An 11,122-nucleotide genomic window follows, 5' to 3' on the forward strand; every position below is an offset into this window, starting at 1 on the left:
GGGTTTGGATTTGATTTTTTTTTTAATTCCTATTAAAATTCTAGTTCAGCCTATGGTTAATAGTTTTAGTTCAGCCACCCTGCTCTGTTAAAAGGAATGGAGCTAAGCAAGAGAACAGAGTGCGGGACTGAGCTTTAACTTTCTTCCAGCAATAATTTTGAGAGCATATGCTCCTGTTCAGCAGTTTATGGGACACTTACAGTGTGTTTGGGACTATACAGACAACACAAGCATGGATGGTTATTGAGAAATGGTCATTTTAAATGATTCAAAGCAGATGTGTCAGCTCAAAGCACTGGTTCTGACAACTGATGCATTTGATGTGGCAAATAATTTGGAATCTTTATAATGCCAGTATTTCTAACTACATATTATAAAAATACCTTGAATAAAGTTTGAAGTTTTAATAACATTTTATCAATAAATTTTTAAGTATTTTTGCCTTTTTAATTTACCTTTTGAAGCCAAGGACTTAATATGTCCACCCCACACCCAAAAAGATGAGGCTTTTATTCAGAATTTTTGCAGTTCTCTTGTCCCAAGAGAAATAAGAAAAATAGATATTGTATGTTTTCCAAGATGTTTAGAATGTAACACATTGTATATGTGTTTCTTTGCTGTTCTCAAGGTATTTCTTGAAAGGGACTACTTTGAGAAGTCTGTACTGCTCAGTTCATGTGTTCATGCTCAGTCAGTGTCTCATGCAGCATGCGGGGGACAAAGTCAGGGACACATTTTAGATTGAGGGTGTCAGAAAACTTTATATGAGTGAAGAACCATTGTGGCTTCACTGGAATAGAGTTGCTGTTGGAAAGTGGGTTGTTCAAGCTGCACATGTAAACAAAATGAGGGGGAGAAGACGAAGGAAGACTGATCATCTGTTTACACAGAAGCAAGTGGAGCTGCATGTCATTTTGGTAAAATATCATGGCAGGATTTCCTCTTTTTTTTTTTTTAACTCGATTCTGTTGAGTATTCCAGTGTTTGGCAGAGCAGTTCTGTTTTGTCCATCTGTGTTTGGAGAATTTCGCCAGTTCTCTTGCATCATTCCTTGTGTTTACTGAAATGAATGATACCAGCATATTTAACGTACTATTGTGCTTTGCAGAGGACTACAGACTGAGATAAGCAGCGAGGATGCTGGATTTCAAACAGATAGGAAGCTTGAAATTTTAGATCAAAATAAAAATGTTGGTGAGTAATTCCTACTTGTTGTTAATACTTGAAGCTTGAACTTTCCTATTCCTTTGAAGAAACAACTATGTAGTCAACTCTTGGATTATTATAATCAGATTATTTTCTTTACACTTGCTCTAGCTCTAGTGTCTTTTCTTTGAGATGAGGCGACAAGAATTTGCTGCAGTTTTGGGGTTTTTTGGGGGTTGTTTGTAAATATATTTTTGTTTTAGCTGTAGTCAAAGCTGCCTTGTGCTGTTATAGGATGGTGTGGGTGGGACAGTGCTGAGGAGGGAGAAGGCTGGACACAAAGGCAATCCTGCCACATGGGGTGGCATGGCTGCCACATCCCACTGGGGAAGAAGAAGCCATCAGTTGTTCCTTGCTTATGAAATTAGGATGAGTTTTCTGCATTAAAATGCAAATATTTTTAAGCACAAGTAACAGAAAGTGGCACACTGATCTGAAACAAAATGACGACATCCTGTGCATCTAATGGGCCATAAATTTCTCTGTGGATTTAGTGGCCTGACTGATTTATTTTGTTCTTTTGTGACACTGATTTTCAGATTTATATATTAGGCCTTCTATAGTCTTTTATACTCAGTGCACCTCTGTTAATAAATCATCACAACGCAAGTCCTGTTTATATGTGATATAAATTTGAACTACCATTTTATAGCATACATGAAATGAGGCTTTTTTTCCCCCTACAAAATACTACTCCATATGACTATTCCTGAACAATGTATTTTTTACCAATATTGTGTTTAAAAGAATTTGACCAAAATATTCATGTGTTTCGGAGATGATCACATGTTTAGTCCAGAGGTGGAAAATTGAATTACCAGACTAACTAAAAGGTAGGAAAAACAGGTTTGGCAAATTGCTCTTGTCCATATGTTTTTCAGTTGTTTCCTTGTACAAATACTTAAGGTGTATTTGATAGGATTTGTAACATTAAAACTTACGAACAGAAGCCACAAATGTGTAGCACTAAATAAAAACTGCATCTAACTCAATATTGAATAGTCCTTAAGGTCTTTGAGTCACTGATGCCTATAAATGAACTGGAATTCATTAGCATGTTTTAAATTGTTCTAGAATAATTTTTCTATTAAGTTGATGCATGGCATCTGTAACCTGTTTATTAAGGAAGAATACTTGAGTTAGAATATAATTATTTGACATTATAATCAAATATAAATATATCTTTAAAAGGGTTAGGGAAAATATTAGCATCAGTGAGAAGCTAGTAATTGTTACTAAATACACTGGATACAGATCTTCATGATGTAATAAGGAAGCTTGAATCTTTTTGGCATTTGTATTAATTTTGGAATCTTTCTTTAACTTAAAGATCACAGTGATACAAAACTCCTTCCAACAACAGAAGAAGGAAAAGAACTTCAGCCAGCCGAAATTAAAACAGTCGATTTTCAAGAGAATAACAAGCTTGAAATTGACAGACTATCAAACTGCCAGGCATGTAAAAATGACATCTCTGTAAATCATAGGAATTATCCTCAACTGATTTCAGAAAAACAAGATGGCAAAACAAATGCAACTGGCTTGGACACAGTAAAAACTCAGGATGTTGGAATCCAGACTTTGGATAGCAATTTGGGAAGGACTGAGCAGAAAGAAATTACTGTTCCTCAGGGTGTCGAATCATCCACATTTAGAGAACTGGTTCCTCAACACAACAGAGATAAGAACAACTCCCTTGCTCAAGTGATGCATGGAATGCATCAAGAGAGTGAAGATACTTCAATAGAACAAAATCTTGAGACACAAGAAGTTGCTCATAAAAAAGTAATTCCAATAAAAGATCAGAGTCACATCTATATAAATGGCAGTGATTTTGCTTCACCAGAAACAACTGCTGAAGCTCCAGGTGACTCTCCTGTAAAAGATCAGCCTTTTTATAGACCGGACACCAAACCTAAACCCAAACCTGCTAATGAAATTACAAGGGATTACATACCAAAAATTGGGATGACTACTTATAAGATAGTTCCTCCAAAATTCTTAGAAATGATGAAGAGTTGGGAATCAGAAGTTCTATCAGATCATAAGGATCAAGAGGTATCTTCTTTGGAAGACCGCAGAGAAGTCATAGTGCAAACTGAAATTCCTCATCTGTCAAAAAGTGTGGGTCCTTTACAGGCTGGGTCACAAAATGAATCTGCAGCAGCAAATGGTCTGCTGCAGAGAGCGAACAGCATTTCTGAGCATACTGTGACCTCTGGAGCTGAGATTGCTGCCGAGAGCAACCAGATGGAAAGTGAGTCTTTCAGGCAGCCTGTCCCACTGAAGCTAAACTTGGATAATACAAATGCTTCTTCTGAGACTCAGGACAAGTCAAATGCATTAAGTCCATTAAGTCCTACAATGAAGCCTAGTTCTTTTTATCTGCAGATGCAGCGAAGAGCGTCAGGTCACTATGTGACATCTGCAGTTGCCAGAAGCACAGTTTGTGCTCCTAATTCAATTCAAAATGAAGTTAAGAATACAGAGATGGGTAAAAAAATCTCATCACCTGATTTGACTGCTTTGCCTTTACCAAAAACAAGTATTCCCTCTCCTCCTGCAGATCAAGAAAAAGTTGATGATGGAAAAATCATTGAATCTTCCACTTCTCCTGTTAAAAGCAATAAGCCTTTAAATGTTCCCTCCTGTCCTCCAGCACCACTGAATCTAAGAACTCTCAGAAATTTTGCAGTTCCAAAGCCATACTCCAGCTCAAGACCGTCTCCTTTTGCTCTTGCTGTCTCATCTGCCGTCAAAAGGTCACAATCATTCAACAAAACGCGTACAATCGCTAGCCAGGCACCCAGAGAGGAATTTCCAGTGGAACTCTCCTCTGTCCCTTTGGCAGCTGGATTCTCCTCAGCTACCTCCATGCCTGAAGTGAAAAGTCCTTCCTTACAGACCATAACAGCGGGGTCACAAAATAGTCTAATGGATAAGGTAAACTTTATTTCTAATACTAAATTACTGTGGATCCAATGCCATCAAGAGCAGCTGATGTAAAGGCTTGTTTCTGAACCGCTTCCTGGCCAGAAAGTGCTGTATTTGTGCAGGGAAAACACCCTGTCCACCTGATGTCCACCAGCAGCACAGCATTATAATGAAGTGCAGGAATACAGGGAATGTTAAAAATGAAAGCAACATCATTCAGATGATTGGAAATAATTATTTCCTGCCATAATTAGCATCCCCTACTTTAAAGAACTGTAAATTAAATAGTCATATATCCAATGTAATACTTATTTTTATGTTTGGAGTGTTTACAATTTGTTCTTTATAGTTCTGTGTGTTGGTTTCTTAAATTTAATTCTGAGTGGTGTGATCCATTTGGCTTCAAGTGGTCATGCCACAAGCGCATTTGAATGGAGCTGTAAAGTTTTGCCAGCATAATTACTTGAGAGAGAAACTGTGCTATGCTGGAAGTGTGGCTGATGTCAGAAATGTTGAACCAAGCAAACACTAGAATGGCAGCAGTTTGCTAAGCAACCTTGTGCCAGGTTGTTTCAGATTTTCCATTTATAACTAATTCAGATGAAAACTTTTTGGCTTCTTTTCCTTCCACTTCCTCCCTTTATAGAAAGACAGCCGTGTGCCTAGTGAGCAGAAGAGTCAGGCGCAGTCAGGTGCTTCCCCTGGCCACCCACGCCCTGTCACCAAGAGACAAACGGCGGTGACGCTCCCGCGCGCTGACCCCGAGCAGATCCACCAGAGCCTGCTGGCTGCAATCCGCTCTGGAGAGGCTGCTGCCAAATTGAAAAGGGTGAGTTTTCATCATTGCATCCAAAACAAAGAACTCATGGTGCTTCCTTCAGAATTACCATACTAATGCCTGATTCTGAAAGCAGTTAGTTTTGGCACAAACTGCTGCCAAGAGGTCTCTTAACAATGGGAAGGGAGGTGGGGAAAGGGGCAGTTTTGCAGAATGAACTGGTGAATGCACCCACAGAGCTTCAAATGTCTGTAATTTCATACAGTACGAACGTAATCAAAATTTTCCTGAAATGAAATAGAAATCTCTATTTCATTCTCTCTCATTAAGTATCTTGTCTGTAAAATCTGACTTGTTTGTGTTTACATGGTTTGAAAGGGTTTGGCTTTAGAAACCTGCTGAACAGCTTTGTTCTAGACCTGAAGTGGCTACAACATTTTGCAGGCACATAACACACATTTCTGAAGACAGTTTTTTTTTATTTACGCTTTATCAGGTCCTTAATCTGTTAGGCATCATAACTAAGATATTTCTCAATCTTTTGTCAGCAGTCCCAGAACGACCATCTTCCCCTACCCACTCTGGTTAAAAACTTTCTCTCCTAAAATTAACCTAGATATCTCTCATTGGGTAAAACAGTCTGCATTTCTAAAATCTGTACTGTTTTTAGTATGCAACCAGAAAATTATAGTTTCACAAAGTTTTCTTGACTTCACATTAGTAATTTGCATTCTGTTTTGAGGAATAATTTTTCATTGCAGAAGGTCGAAGAAATTCAGTAGGTTTTTTTCCTTCCCTTTTCCACTTAAAATAACCTAATCCTGTGTGGGGATATTTTTGTTTGTTTGTTTTATGGAAGTCTTTGATTCCCTTGGGTTAAAATCTCACAGTGAATGGTCAGATGGTGGAACGTTCTGTTTCATAGGTTTTTGTTTCAGTGTAGTAGTGCAGCAGCCTCTCTGAGGCTTGTAAAATCTCCCATCATTTCTACAGTGAATAGGAGGACTGAGTTTCCTGGAAAAGTTGCAAGCATGCTCAAGTAGGGTTTGATCTCCTGTGAGTAAAAATGGTATATAATACACTGTAGGGTTGCTTTTAGCTACATGTCAGTAATCATATTAAAAACAGGATAAGATTAAGAAAACACTGTATTGTTCAGAATCTGTTAGAGGTAAAATCTGTTCTACCAGAAATACTGTTTGGATTTTATTTGCATATATTTTTAGGATTTTTTTTTCCTTCTAGTGCATAATTACATTCTGAATAATATGACACTTCATTTATTTATTCATTCTTTATAATAGAAATGTTCTTAGTGTAGAGTTGACCCATACAGTCTTTATCAGTCAGGTACAAGAATGGCATGGGGAAGGGGAGAGAGATAATGACTGAAATTGGTTTTCCCCTCCCTTTCTCTTCTGTGGGTGGGAGATGTGCTTTGTCAGTAAATTACATGTTGAGACTGGGGTGATGAAAGGACTGTACTTTTTAAGAAGAAATTATAATAATGAAGAAGCTGTAACCATAAAGAAGAGCACTCTGCAGCACAGAAATCTGAACCAGGCTTAAAAAAAAACCCTGGAACACAAACAAAATGCAGTGAAGAACTCACTGAAGTTTTGCCAAGCATAAAATTGTACATGCTGTTCTTTTCACTCTCAGAGTGCATATGCTGTGGTACAGGTATGTCTGACAGCAGAAAGAGATTTTTTTGGCCTACAGCAAAGTTAATAAAAACATGGTCTCATTTTATGTTTAACATGGACAACTGGCAGTAGTGGGACAGAGAAATGAAGCATTTTGTATCAATAAGTTATTTGCACCCAAAAGTGCTTTTGAGAATTGAGAGGATTTCTAGAATGCATCCACCTCATAGATGCCAGTATCGTGCTGCAGTCAGGAAAAGGAGTAATAATCTGATCCATTTGAACAATGAGAGATGTCTGTCAGGTACTTGCTTCTCTTTTTACCTCTCATCATAATCTCTCTTCTTGCAGCTCTGAGAGCCATTTAAAAAATAAAATCCTGGCACGGCTTGCCAAGTTCTTTAATTTTTTTTCACCTTCTGTTTTACTTAGTATGTTATGAGTATGCAGTGCTGAGATCTGTGGCCTTTTGTGTTGCTGGTCTTTCCTGTTCAATAGGGCCCTCAGTAATTACTAACCTAAAATGGGTCAAGTGAGGTTTCTTTTTAAGGATTTTTCTCTTGAGAATGTTTTCATTGTGTTTGGTAAACTGTGTGCTGTGGTATGTGGTTCTCATGGCTGTGGAGCATCTACAGCTCCCATTAACTCCAGCTGGAGCTGTTGGGTTATGCAGTTCCACTGAAAATCAGGCTTTAGCTATCTTTGCTAGAAGTTACAGTTTGCTTCTGATAAAAGAAACATTACCACAGTATAAATTGTTGGAAGAGTTAGTAAGAAATCAGGTTTGTTCAATATTTAATAAAAACGTTTGGTTTAGTGATGTTTTCAAAGTATTTCTTTGCAACCAGATGTGGAGAAGGACTAAAAATCATGTGTCTTTTGAATAATTATACATGAAATTTTTAGTCAGGATAAAATATGTTTCTAAGAAATGTCTTCTGTTTCCTCTTCCTTGGAATATATGCTTAGTTAAGAAATCATATAGGAGGTCTTTCATTGCAGTGAGAAAAACAAGAAATGAAATAACATTGTGTAACATATTAGAGAGATAAAAATCTGGAAATTTAGGTTAACATTTCTCTAATATTTTTTTCTTTCTTTTTTTTTCTTCCCACACCTTGCTTCCAGGTTGGTCCTCCATCAAACACCATAGCTGTCAATGGAAGAGCCAGGTTTAATCCTTTGTATTCCACAGAAGCTAAGGCTAATCCCTAGATATTATACCAAATGTTTTGCACTTTACTACTGCTTCTTAGGCCAACTTAATACTAACTACAAATTTTTGAAAGTGTAAATGCTAGTATATGTTAATATATTTTTGTCAACGGTAATAACAATTTCAAGCTGGGTCTTTTGTTGCCTTGAAAAGATTATTAGAATATGTAAATAATAGTAATATTTTGCCTTTTTATCTTTATAAAGCTGACTGTGCTGCTAAAATGTTTTAAGACAAGGTGTAGGTGAGCTTTGCTTATGATAGAATGAGAATTGAAGATTGTTGATTTTAGCCTTCAAGACTGAACAATGTGTAGCACTATGCTGAAATTACAGATTGGAAGAGACCTAAAAGGTTTAGATTAAATAATTAATTTTTGACTGTGTATTACTTTAACAGATTGTATGAACTTAAATATACCACATGCTGCCTCCATATTACTTTATTAAATTAAAATTGTAATTAGCAGAAATCTTAATTCAATGCAATACTTTGTTCCTGTCTAAAAAAAACAAAAAAAAATTGATGTTTTTGTTCCTTTAGCAGACAGTAATTGGGATATGTATTTGGATTTTTTTTTACCTTCCTGTAATTGTTTTTCCTGGTAGCAGACACACAAAATTCAGGACATAAATTATTGGAAACCTTTGTACTACTCATAACCTTTTCTTAACAGTAGTGTGACATGATGTTTCTCAACTACTGTTTAAATATCTGTATATAATATTTACCTAGCACTCAGATAAGCAATAATTTTTGTGAACTAATTATATCTTTAAGTAACCATCAACTTAGAGTCACCTACTAATAAAAAACAAATTCCAGTTTTGATACCTAATGAAATAGAATATTTTTTTCACTAGAAGTATAACTAAAAAATGAACTGCTTTGGACTTATTAATATAAGATATTTCAATCTTAAAATAGCACAAAACCACATAAATCATGCTTATGTCAGATATCATATTTATAGATTAAGCATTAAATACAAAAATAGGAATATCTATTAAAAGAAAATGTTCGATGTTATATTTTATCTATTTTGAGTTTTTTGTCAAGACTATACATTTTGGGGGAGGGGTGGAAATATGATCACACTCATGATGAAATACCTACATTATGGATGAATGCAGCTAGTCCTGGGGTATTTGCCATATTAAAATATTTTTGTGCTGGACTTGATTTAAAATTAAGCAATTGTATTTAGTTTCTATTCTCTAACTATATATATATATGTATTGTATTTTAGAAACATTATGTAACTCAGTTTCAGAAACTGATCTATATGTGCATTTTCAAATTGTTTGCTGCCAGGTTTTTGTGCAATAATCTCAAAGAGGTCTAATTACTTTCCTAGTACAGAGTCAATTACCAATTACAAGTTATGGTGTTAACTTAATGCTGAAACCCTTTAAGGAATGTTTTAGTAAATAGAAATTCATAAAGAGATCTGAAGAACATTTTTTTTTCATTGCTGTTCTCTCCTGTTTTCTCTCCTGTATCTTAGTCCCTTGTCAATGGCGTTACCACTTCCAATGTGTTACCACTTCCTTGTTCTTCCCTCCAATCAAGAGTTCATTCTGAGGGTGGGGGAAGCTCACATGGTAGTTCAATAGATCTGTTTCAGGGTCTGACTGCAAAAGAAAGTTTCAACCTTCACTTGAAAATAGTGAGATAAAAGATATAGGGGCTTTTCTAGTTTCTAACTGGGACTTACATTCTGGGTTTCACGGTGTCTTGAGGGACTTGAAAATTGTAACTTGCTCCCACAGATTGTAGTCTGTGCTCATTGTGCTATTTGAAGTCTGTGTTTTAGGCATTCCTATACACCATGCTGATCTTAAACTGCCAGAGAAGGGCTTGCATTGTGAAAGGGTCTTTTCCTTGTACTTTGAGTGTGTGGGAGTTAGAGGTTTTTTTTTCAAATGTTGGTATTCTCTGCCAAGGTGACCAAAGTTATTAAATAAAATAATTTTAATCTCCATCTGTGCTAATACAAATATATATGATGTTTCACTTTTTCAAAAAAATCAACATTGTCCAATTTCTTATTTTGGGGAAAGTTCAAATAACTATACTTTGTTCTTTTCTTTAGTTTTGACAGCAAAACTGTACTACTGTATGCTTCTTAGTCCTATATATTAAAAAAATAAACTGCCTTTTCATGTGAACTCCTGAAGGCAAATATCATCTGATGTAACAGAGATTAAAACCACCTTGCTTGAATTTTAGGGTTTCTTCTTTGTGTAACTGAACTTGCTTGATAACTAACTGAAATGTCTACACATGCTATAGTACTGTGAAACTCTTCAATGAGACTTGTGACTAGCTGGCAATTCCGTTTAGCTAAACTTTCTCTTTCCCTCTTCTTCCAACATGTATATGTAAGACATTTTAAAATCTTGCTATTGTATTTCTACAGATGCTTTTTTTTCTTACACTCTTTTATTAAAGTCTACTAGAGAAACTCTTGTTGATGAACTTGATGTGTTTATTCATTATTCAAGCATAAAAACATTTCTGCTCAAGTAACAAGTAAGTGTTTCCAGTAACTGCGAGCCCAAGCTAGACAGCATTTAATTTTTGTTGTGGATACCTTACATGCAGGGTAAACAGACTTTTTTTGAGCCCAAGAATACTTACAGTTTGGACAACATGTGTCACAGATGTTTTCCAACAGGAGGCAGATGGTTACACCATACCTCTGATAATCCCCTTGCTTTTGCAGGGCAGTCAAAATGTTTGGGAATGAAAGTCAGGATAGTAAATGAAATGTCAGTGTAATTGTCCAGACAAAACAGCAGGCCCAGTGAAGGTGCATTATAAGCTACTGGTACCAGTTCTTTGAAGAAGCAGCAGGTATCCACATAGCACAGTGCACCGTTCAGACTCCAGGGCTTTCAAGTTAAGGAGGGCTAGCAAAGCAAAGAGTTAGGTAGTAAAAATGATCTTGGAAGCTATTATAGGAGATGTATTTTTGAATTTATTCTACACAAGAATAAAAATTAAGACTACAGATGGAGAAGGGAGCAGTTTTGCTGGGACAGCATCACCGGACAAGTTTTGGAAGTATTCTTGTGACTAAAGTTTGTAAGGCCAAGGTAAGAGCTCTTATACTTTGCAGCTGCAAATTGTTGGACCACTCAGTGTCTCCATTTTTGGGATGTACATTAAGTAATCAGTGCCTGAGTTTTTCCAGCTACTTGTAATTGTAGCATACAGCATGACCATCTCCAAGGAAGACATGAAAATTATGTGGATATGGACAAGAAGCATGGTATCACACATGACAGTACCTAATACTTTTAGCTTTATTTCAGGTAGCTGTTACCAGCCGAAGCA

At 36.3% G+C, this 11,122-nt stretch overlaps 1 protein-coding gene across 4 annotated transcripts in view; it reads left to right on the forward strand.

Annotated features, from left to right (window-relative positions):
• The window catches only part of COBLL1 (cordon-bleu WH2 repeat protein like 1), a 74,018-nt gene extending 63,771 nt beyond the window's left edge, over positions 1-10,247 (forward strand). For all 4 annotated transcript variants that reach the window (XM_059475646.1, XM_059475648.1, XM_059475647.1 and 1 more), the window contains 4 exons: positions 1,109-1,194; positions 2,537-4,149; positions 4,787-4,969; positions 7,693-10,247. In XM_059475646.1, coding sequence (XP_059331629.1) covers positions 1,109-1,194; positions 2,537-4,149; positions 4,787-4,969; positions 7,693-7,779 — 1,969 coding nt within the window. In that variant the 3' untranslated portion in view covers positions 7,780-10,247. The remainder of the gene's footprint in view (positions 1-1,108; positions 1,195-2,536; positions 4,150-4,786; positions 4,970-7,692) is intronic.
• Positions 10,248-11,122: the final 875 nt, after the last annotated feature.

The sequence above is a fragment of the Ammospiza nelsoni genome, chromosome 7, assembly GCF_027579445.1.
Source record: "Ammospiza nelsoni isolate bAmmNel1 chromosome 7, bAmmNel1.pri, whole genome shotgun sequence".
In the NCBI taxonomy this organism is placed as follows: Eukaryota; Metazoa; Chordata; class Aves; order Passeriformes; family Passerellidae; genus Ammospiza; species Ammospiza nelsoni.